The following is a 10,443-nucleotide window of genomic DNA, read 5'->3' on the forward strand; positions in this document are numbered from 1 at the left end:
GCCGTGGGGGCTACCGCGGCCTGGTGGGGACTGAGCCGCGAGCCCCGAGGTTCGCGCCCCTTGTCCTCCTTCGTTCGGAACGCGCGACATCGGCGAACACTGTTCGCTTCGCCTCCGGCCAAGTCGACAGCCAACGGAAACCTCCTAGAGCCGCGGACCCTGCTCGAAGGACCTGACCCTGCCGAACTGCTACTCATGGGCAGTTACCTGGGCAAGCCCGGGCCGCCGCAGCCCGCCCCCGCTCCGGAGGGCCAGGACCTGCGGGATAGGCCTGGCCGCCGCCCACTCGCCCGCCCGGCGCCGCGCTCCCCGCAGCCGCATCGCGTTCACCACGTTTACCCCTCTCTCCCTACTCCTCTTCTCCGACCCTCCGGGAGGCCTTCCCCACGGTAAGATGCGCTGATTTTCCCAGAGCATCCTGTGGTTCGGCTGGCTTGAAATCGAGGACTTGACTTTTAAATCCGATTTGCTTTTTCATCTAGTCCAAAGGGGATTGTGTGTGGTTTTGCCCTCCTTAACACCTTGGTGTGTGCCAGCCGTCTCCTGGCCTCTTCTAACTCTTGGAATGAGATGTGTTGCCAAAACGATTCCCTTCTTTTCAGTTTTAAAAACTTCCCGAATTTTAGTGCAGTCTAGATGTAGTCTACATTTAGATTTTTCCCTCTCAAATTGTTGAAATCCATTGTTGAGACAGCTGTTAAGCAGCTGTCACTCTCTGCCCTTAGATGGAATAGGGGGAAGTTGCCATAAAAACACCGTGTTCTGTGTTGCTTTGGAAGACACTTAAGTTCTTTGGAAAACGTCTGAACTGGTGGATTTTTAGCCGTTTAAATTTTTGACATTCTTTTATGCTTTGGTTCCATGATTTGTCTCACATTCTCTGCAGGGATTGTGGGACTTTACCAAATCGGTTTGTAATAACACCTCGAAGACGCTATCCGATCCATCAGGCCCAATATTCCTGTCTGGGGGTACTTCCCACAGTGTGTTGGAATGGTTATCACAAGAAGGCTGTGCTGTCCCCTCGCAACTCCAGGATGGTGTGTAGCCCAGTTACTGTGAGAATCGCCCCTCCCGACAGAAGATTTTTGCGTTCTGCGATGTGAGTATTATCGTTGGAAGAATAGTTTCCCTTTTCGTGTCCACTTTATTCTTCTCCAGTTGTTCCTATGACAACATGACTACAACGCAAAAAAGAAAAGACAAAGCTGCTTATTTGAATAAGAAATACCAAATTCGAGTAATTTTGTTTTTCGCTTTTTGCCTTTGACGGAAAAGTAGCTTTACTTGCTAAGGGGAACTGCTGTGAGTGTATAAATTATACTTTGATCTATTGGTTAGCTTCTGATTTCCCGTTTCTGAAATCTGTGCTATATGGCGTGAGAATTAAAATATCTTACGGCTAGAATCTTGTCTTTCATTATAGACCAGAGCAGATAATCAGCTCAACACTGTCCTCACCATCAAGTAATGCCCCAGACCCATGTGCAAAGGAGACTGTACTGAGTGCCCTCAAAGAGAAGAAGAAGAAAAGGACAGTGGAGGAAGAAGACCAAATATTCCTTGATGGCCAGGAAAATAAAAGAAGGTAACAGACTCAGGAGAGTAGTAAGCGAGTTTCCCGGTTGGACTCCTATGGGATGAGATGTAGACATTCCCATAAAGATACAGAGGCCACCTCCAGTTTGTGAGCCTTTGTAGGCCCCCTTCTTTGGCTTTCATGGAAGAACCTAGTAACAAGCGTTTTAATGCTGTTCATTTCAAGGCACAGGTTAGATCAATGTTACAATTTACCTTTTCCGTGAGTAGTAGAGATAAGCTGACAGCTATTAGCCATCTTAGTTCGCCTCATGCTTTTGTAGAAATGTTAAAGTTTATTTTCAAGATAAAAGGCTCTAAGTCTTCCCATTGGAATTTTATGGTGTTCAGTTATTTGGGTAACCACCAGTTCCAGTGTCTTAATTTTGCTGAAGGAAATGCTTGTGAAAGAAAAATGGAAACTAGAGTTTGGTAGATTTAACAGTAATGAGATTAAAACAAATTTTCTGGTGGGGCAAGGAGGCTCACGCCTGTAATCCCAGCACTTTGAGAGGTCGAGGCAGGTGGATCAGCTGAGGTCAGGAGTTCGAGACCAGCCTGGCCAACATGGTGAAACCCCGTCTCTACTAAAAATACAAAAATTAGCGGGACGTGGTGGCGGGCACCTGTAGTCCCAGCCACTCGGGAGGCTGAGACAGGAGAATTGCTTGAACCAAGGAGGCGGAGGTTGCAGTGAGCCGAGACTATGCCGCTGCACTCCAGCCGGGGTGACGGAGTGAGACTCCAAAAAAAAAGAAAAAAAAATTCCTTTCGTGGTTTATAGAATAACCTAATGAAAATGGGATAAATAGTTTTCTAAGTATAGAAAGAAAGGAAGTTGAAGTGGCTGAGCATTTATTGAGCACCCACTGTGTATGAGACCCTGCTCCAAATGATATGGATAGAGCAGTAGACAAGACAAATCTCTGCTCTCATGGGACTCTTGAGGGAAACACCATTTTATAAGGCTGGGTGTGATAGTGCACACCTGTACTCCTGACTCTTTGAGAGGCCAAGATGGGAGGATCGCTGGAGCCCAGGAGCTCAAGACCAGTCAGGGCAACATAGTGAAACCTCACCTCTACAAAAAATTAAGAAATTAGCCAGGTGTGGTGGTGCATACCTATAGTCCCAGCTACTCTGGAGGCTGAGGCAAGAGAATTGCTTGAAGCCAGGAGGCAGAGGTTTGTCGCACTGAGCCAGATTGTGCTATTGCACTCCAGCCTAGGCAACAAGAGTGAAACACTGTCTGGGGAAAAAAAAAAATTTACCTTTCAGAAACTTAGGGATTTTAAACAACCGTTTACTGGTCTGGCGTGGGCTCTGTGCTCCATAGAAGTAGTGTAAGGTCCCAGAAATGTGAGAATACACTTTAAAGGGACAAAAAAAAGTCATGTCATTTCATTGAGACTTTTTTGATTTGTCACAGGCGCCATGATAGCAGTGGCAGTGGACATTCAGCATTTGAGCCCCTGGTGGCCAATGGAGTCCCCGCTTCTTTTGTGCCTAAGTACGTACGAGTCGGTCTGGATGAAATACCACTGTTTGGAAAAAAGGCATGATCAGAGCTGTTGCCCTATGGATTTTCCTGTTTGTTTTTTGCATTGCTTAATTAGTTCAGGTTTACATCTTTGAAATTAGGAACACTTTGAGTAACTTTCCACAATTAACTGCCTTCTGTCTAATTCCTTTTAATGTTCTTGCATTAATATGGATGAAATATGCTGAGACTAAGAGGTTTTATAAATATATTTAATAACCAAGCACATGGAAGGATTGCAAAGTTTGTGCAGTGGATAAAACAGTATGAAATTAAATGTTAAATTTCTACATATCAGTTTAAAAACAAATTGGAGAAAGAATTGGATGGAAAGGAAAGTGGCTCAAAAGTATGTGCGGAAAGACTTAGGATAACTTAGATGCCTCATCTGAGTCAGCAGTGTGATGTGGCCACCAGGAAAACTAATGTGCTCCTGGTCTGTGCTCTTAGAAGAAAGACTAGAATGAGGCAGGTAGGTGGTATTCCTGCCTTCCGTAGTTCTGCTCACTGTCTGTGGAGCACTGTGGTCAGATCAGTGTACTGCACTGCAAGGGAGGATGTACACAAACGGAAATTCATTCCCAGTGAAGCAACGAAAATGTTAAGGAGATTTTCAACAGCCCAAAGTGGGGGTGGTGGATGATGGGGTTTTGGAGTTATGGAAGTGTTAGCCCAGAGCAGAAAAATCTCAGGGGGAATAAGGAAATAAGTGACGGAAGGATAATGGGCCCTAAAAACCAAAGGACTGTCCCTTGAAAGAAGCAAAATAACTTGCTCTGTTTGACTTCAAATAGGATCCGTGGGTGAAAGTTAGAGGAAATACATCATAATCCACTGTGAGAGTAAACTGGTTCATGGTTGACGTGGGTCACTCTAGGAGAGAGTTGTCTATATTGTAACAGGTTGGATATCTGTCCTACAGGAAAGATGCATAGGAGATTTCTGTTTCAGTTGGAGGTTTAGAAAAATGATGGGTTCCTCTTAATTCTGATTTTTTTAAACAGCTTTGTTGAGGTATAATTGACATACAATAAACTACTTGTTTAAAGCATGTGACATTTTGACATGCATTCACCTGTAGAACCATCCCACCAGTAAGATAATGAACATCCATCACCTCCAAAAGTTCCCACATGCCTGTAATCCCTCACTTCAATTCCACCCCTGTCCCCAGGCATCCACTGATCTGCCTTCTGTCACTATAGATAGGTATGCATTTTCCAGAATATTCTATACATGGAATCATACATTTAAGTTTTAAATGTTTGGCTTTTCTTACTGACTTTGTCAGATAGATTTGGCCAGATTGTTAACAGTAAAAATTAAAAGCATTATTCTCTTCCCTTCACGTTTATTAAGAAAGATGTTATGACCGTGGATGAAACCATAAAAGAATGTTGCCTTCAATAAAACATCTGTCTTCTTCCCTTTTATCAGGCCTGGGTCTCTGAAGAGAGGCCTCAATTCTCAGAGCTCAGATGACCACTTGAATAAGAGATCCCGAAGCTCTTCTATGAGCTCGTTGACAAGCGCTTACACAAGTGGCATCCCTAGCTCCAGCCGCAATGCCATTACCAGTTCCTACAGCTCCACTCGAGGCATCTCACAGGTACAAGTACAGCTCTTGTAATGTGGGGGACATGAATTCCCAGCATTCCCGATGTGGTAGCTTAGCCCTGTCATCCCAGCACTTTGGAAGGCCAAAGCGGGAGGATTGCTTGAGCCCAGGAGTTCAAAACCAGCCTGGGCAATACAGTGTGAGACCTTGTCTGTACAAAGTAATTTTTAAAGAAATTTTTTTAAATAAAGTAATTGATTAACAAAGGTTTGCTAATCACCTTCTATCTGTCAGACATTAGAATTGTCTCTAAGCTAATAGAAAATACAGATAAAGGCCGGGCGCGGTGGCTCACACCTATAATCCCAGCACTTTGGGAGGCCGAGGCAGGCGGATCACAAGGTCAGGAGATAGAGATCATCCTGGCTAACATGGTGAAACCCCGTCTCTACTAAAAGTACAAAAAATTAGCTGGGCGCGGTGGGAGGCGCCTGTAGTCCCAGCTACTCGGGAAGCTGAGGCAGGAGAATGGCATGAACCCGGGAGGTGGAGTTTGCAGTGAGGCGAGATCGCGCCACTGCCCTCCAGCCTGGGTGACAAAGCGAGACTCCGTCTCAAAAAAAAAAAAAAAAATACAGATCATTGAGTGATCAATATAGGCCAGTGGAATGGAGTAGAAAGCCTGGAATGTAAAGCAGTGCATGTGTGCGAGCTGATTCAAGACAGAGCTATGATGTAGATAAATGGACGGAAGGTGATTCGAAAGGTACACTGAGTCCAGGTTGTATTGGGTCATAAAAGAGATTTATCCTGTAGGCATTTAGAATTGAGTGCAGGGTTTTTAAACAAGTGGTCATGATTTTTTGGAAAAGGGATTATCGCACAGTATAGGGAACAGAGCAGGCTTTGCTGCTGCACAGACTTAGGTTCTAATCTTGCCTCTGAGGCTGGGTGGGGTGGCTCGTGCCTGTAATCCCATAACTTTGGGAGGTCAAGGTGGGAGAACCTCTTGAGCCCAGGAGTTCAAGACTAGCCTGTGCAACAGAGCAAGACTGTGTCTCAAAGAAAAGGAAAAAAAAAATGCTTGGCTCTGACATCTAGTAGCTATAAGGTCTGGGGCAGACAAATCACATAACATCTCTTTTTCTTATCTCTGAAGTGCTGTTGCAATGATTGAGGGTAATATTTAAAAAGCACCTATTACAATGGTTGTTAATAAGTGGGTACCCAGTATGCAGCAGCCAGACAAAAAGATGTAAAGCATGTACGGAGAAATGTTTTTGAGAGGAGGAAAATTTTGAGATGAGTTCATCAGCCCAGAATGCCCTGACAGTCATATAAATGAATATTAATAACCGTAATATCATTATCCCTCTTAAATTATTAGCCTTAATATTATGTAATATCTAGTTATTATTTTTGATATGCAAACTTTTCCAGCTTTGGCCTGTGGAAGCCAAACTGGCTCCTATGTCCTTCGTTTTGACCCCAGCCATCTTTGACAGATAGCTTCATTGCTTTTTGCCCACCTTCCCAAAGTCCTTTTTTAGCCTATACTGAAGTTGGCTGTTTCTTCAAAAAGTTTTGGTTTCTTCATGTAGAACTGTAGAGACTACAGTCTTAAGGTTTAGGAGAGAGAAGATAGATCCTCTAGAAAGAGGAATGTAAAGAATTAACTCATAATATTCCAAATTCAAATTTATGATGGCAGGATTTTTTTTTTTTTTTTTTTTTTTGAGACGGAGTCTCGCTCTGTCGCCCAGGCTGGGGTGCAGTGGCCAGATCTCAGCTCACTGCAAGCTCCGCCTCCCAGGTTCGTGCCATTCTCCTGCCTCAGCCTCCCGAGTAGCTGGGACTACAGGTGCCCGCCACCTCGCCCGGCTAGTTTTTTGTACTTTTTAGTAGAGACGGGGTTTCACCGTGTTAGCCAGGATGGTCTCGATCTCCTGACCTCGTGATCCACCCGTCTCGGCCTCCCAAAGTGCTGGGATTACAGGCTTGAGCCACCGCGACCGGCCAATGGCAGATTTTCTATGTAATTGGTTTTATATTTTTATGTATTACACTGAAAATGTCGGTTTATAGTTACTTTGATCCTAGTACACGCAATTTTTTTTTTTTTTTTTGAGACGGAGTCTTATTCTGTCACCCAGGTTGGAGTGCAGTGGTACAATCTTGGCTCACTGCAATCTCCGCTTCCTGAGTTCAAGCGATTCTCCTGCCTCTGCCTCCCAAGTAGCTGAGACTACAGGCACCGTCACCATGCCCGGATAATTTTTGTATTTTTAGTAGAGATGATGTTTCACCATGTTGGCCAGGCTGGTCTCGAACTCGTGACCTCAGGTGATCCACCTGCCTCGGCCTCCCAAAGTGCTGAGATTACAGGTGTGAGCCACCACGCCTGGCCCATGCAATTTCCAAATAACGGTATCAGTGTCATTATTAACACTGTCATTATTAAGACTGCTGTAGTCAGTTTAAGAATTGTTTGTGATTCATTTTGTCTTTATATCCCTCTGTGAATCCTAGGGACATGGAATCAATGTATCGTGTTTTAAAGTAATGTTAATTGTCCTTTGGTACACCAACTTTATATACAGTGAGGTTCATTTGTTCAGTATGTTTGAAAGTTACAGGGATTTCTGTGTTTTCCTTTTTGAAATAGTTCTGTTTTAAATTATGTAAAATACTTGTTTCAAAAAAACATACACTAAAACAAGATAAACTCAAAAATTCAATTTCCATCCCTTTCCACTCTGCATTTTTCCTTCCTCTCCATTTTTATTGTTTTTTCATTATCCTTCGTTGTTCTTTTTTAAACGATACGCATATCAGTGTATCTGAAAACCGCCGCTTTCTAACATTTAAGGTAGTAGACAGTATATACATACTTGAGCCTTGCTTTTTCACATAATATACAGTTGAGGTCATTCCATAGCAGTGCACAGAAACTCATCTTTTGTCTTACAACTAGATAGGCACTCTAGTCCTTTGTTGACAAAGGTTGGGTTGTTTCAGTCTTCTGCTATCACAGATAATGCTGCAAGGAATACATTTGTTCATATGTCATTTCACCTTTAGCAATTTTGCCTCTGGAAAATTCCTAGAAGTCAGATTCCCAAGTTTAAGGTTAAATGCGCATGTAAATTTGCTGGATATTGGTAAATCCCCCTACAGAGCGTGTACCACTCAGCATTCCCCTCAGTGTTGTATGAGAAGGGACTGTTTCTCCATGGCCTCACCAGCAGATTTGGTTACTGTAGCTCTGGGCTTTTACCAATTTGACAGGTAAAAAATAGTATCTAGGACAGGTGTGGAGGTTCATGCCTGTAATCCCAGCACTTTGAGAGGCCGAGGAAGGCAGATCACCTGAGGTCAGGAGTTCGAGACCATCCTGGCCAACATGGTGAAATTGTGTCTCTACTAAAAATATAAAAATTAGCTGGGCATGGTGGCGCATGCCTGAAATCACAACTACTCAGAAGGCTGAGGAAGGAGAATATCAGGAACCTAGGAGGCAGAGGTTGCAGAGATAGCAGCACTGCACTTCAGCCTGGGAGACAGAGTGAGACTCTGTCTCAAAAAAAAAAAAAAAAAAAAAGGTAGTCGAGCGCGGTGGCTCACACCCTGTAATCCCAGCACTTTGGGAGGGATCACCTGAAATCAGGAGTTTGAGACCAGCCTGACCAACATGGCAAAACCCCATCGCTACTAAAAATACAAAAAATTTAGCCAGGCATGGTGGTGTGTCCTGTAATCTCAGCTACTTGGAGGTCTGAAGCAGGAGAACCACTTGACCCCAGAAGGTGGAGGTCAAGTGAGCCGAGCTCGTGCCACTGCCCTCCAGCCTGGATGACAGAGTGAGACTCCATCTCAAAAAAAGTATCTAATTTTTGTCCCTTATGAGTAGTTTGATCATCTGTTCGTATATTGAATGATTATTTTCAGTTCTGTTTCCGTGAATCTTAGTTCATATCCTTTACCCATTTTTCTGAAGGGCTAACAGTCAAATCTCACATTTGAGAGTTTTTCCTATAGTAGAGAAACCTATTCCAAAGGAAGCAAAGTTTTGAACGTAAAGTAGAAACCATAGAAGTGCAATGCTAGAAGAAACAGGCTCCTCACGCTTTGCTGGTGGGAGGGTCAGTTGGTACAGCTCTCTAGAGGGTTGTGTGGCAGGAATTGTCCAGATAAGAGATACACACACTCTTTGATCAAGCAGCTTTACCTTTAGGAATTTATCCTACACACATACTGGGAAGTGGATACAAGGATTTAATGTAACATTGTTTTAGTAACAGCAGCTTGGAAACAATGTACATGTTATCTTTTCAGGGAGCTGGTTGAATAACTTACAGTGCTTCTGTAAGTTGAAATATACTATGTAACTATGAAAAAGAATAAGGCAACTGAATAAGTACTCATGAGAATGATCTCAAAAAGAAATTACATAAAAACAAGGCTCAACTGTATAGTATCCTCTATTATTCGGGCTTTTAAAAATCTTTTAATATGCATAAGGTAATTCTTACAGGATATATTAGAAACTGGTAATCGTTGTTGAGATAAAAAGGAAATTTACTTTTTACTGTACTTTTTTTTTTTTTTTTTTTTTGAGATGGAGTCTCACACTGTCACCCAGGCTGGAGTGCAGTGGTGTGATCTCAGCTCACTGCAACCTCTGCCTCCTAGGTTCAAGCAATTCCCCTGCCTCAGCCTCCCAAGTAGTTGGGATTACAGGCTCCTGCCACCAAGCCCAGCTAATTTTTTGTATTTTTAGTAGAGACAGGATTTCACCATGTTGGCCATGCTGGTCTCGAACTCCTGACCTCGTGATTCCGCCTGCCTTGGCCTCCCAAAGTGCAGGGATTACAGATGTGAGCCGCTGCGCCTGGCCTACTGTACATTCTTATTGTTGGAATCTGTAATGTGCAAGTATTACCTTTCCTGGTTTTGGCTTTTTTAAGTAAAAAAGTAAAATTCCTCTCCCAGCAATCTGAGTCTCCATCCAGTAGGTACCCATTGTTAATATTCTTACTGTGTGCAAACACAGATAATACCCAGAATTTTTTGACTGTTCTACATAACAGAGTCATAGCGTATTTGCTTTTTAAAAAGCATCTTCTTTTCTCTTTTATCCATTACATCTTGCATAGCATTTTGTGTCGTGTAATTTGCCTCACTCTTTAGATGGCCTTTTTTACTAGAGTATAATACACAGAAAAACACAAATTGTAACCACCACCCAGGTCAAGTAATAAAACATTTTCATCACCCAGAAACCTCCCTCCTGCCCACTCCCCATCACTGCTTCTTCTTTCCTTCCTGTTAGCACCTTTTATAGTGTACCCCATTTTTGAATTTTATATGAATGCAAATAAAGCGTGCATTCTTTGGTGTTTGACTTAACATTTTACTTGTGAGATTTGTCCATATTCTTGCACGTACTGGTGGGTAATTCATTGTCATTGATATATACTGTTCCACACTATGCATATAACCACAGTTAATTTATCCATTCTGCCATTGGACATTTGGGTTTCCAGTTTGGGATTATTATACATAAATACTGCTATAAACAATTGTCTAAGTCTTTTAGTACAATAAAGTATGTGTACGTTCAGTTTCAGTAGATACTGCTAACCATTGTTTTTTTTGTGTGTTTTTTGTTTTGTTTTGTTTTGTTTTGTTTTGTTTTGAGATGGAGTCTTGCTCTGTCACCCAGGTTGGAGTACAGTGGTGCAATCTCGGCTCACTGCAACCTCCA

General features: G+C 42.9%; 1 protein-coding gene across 1 annotated transcript in view; it reads left to right on the forward strand.

Annotated features, from left to right (window-relative positions):
• The first annotated feature begins 6 nt into the window (after positions 1 to 6).
• POM121C (POM121 transmembrane nucleoporin C) overlaps positions 7 to 10,443 on the forward strand; it is a 25,550-nt gene continuing 15,113 nt past the window's right edge. The window contains exons 1-5 of the mRNA XM_011976323.1: positions 7 to 389; positions 887 to 1,102; positions 1,427 to 1,588; positions 3,008 to 3,088; positions 4,556 to 4,727. Of these exons, the coding sequence (XP_011831713.1) occupies positions 196 to 389; positions 887 to 1,102; positions 1,427 to 1,588; positions 3,008 to 3,088; positions 4,556 to 4,727 (825 nt within the window). The 5' untranslated portion in view covers positions 7 to 195. The remainder of the gene's footprint in view (positions 390 to 886; positions 1,103 to 1,426; positions 1,589 to 3,007; positions 3,089 to 4,555; positions 4,728 to 10,443) is intronic.

This window comes from Mandrillus leucophaeus, unplaced genomic scaffold, assembly GCF_000951045.1.
Source record: "Mandrillus leucophaeus isolate KB7577 unplaced genomic scaffold, Mleu.le_1.0 Scaffold164, whole genome shotgun sequence".
Classification (NCBI taxonomy): Eukaryota; Metazoa; Chordata; class Mammalia; order Primates; family Cercopithecidae; genus Mandrillus; species Mandrillus leucophaeus.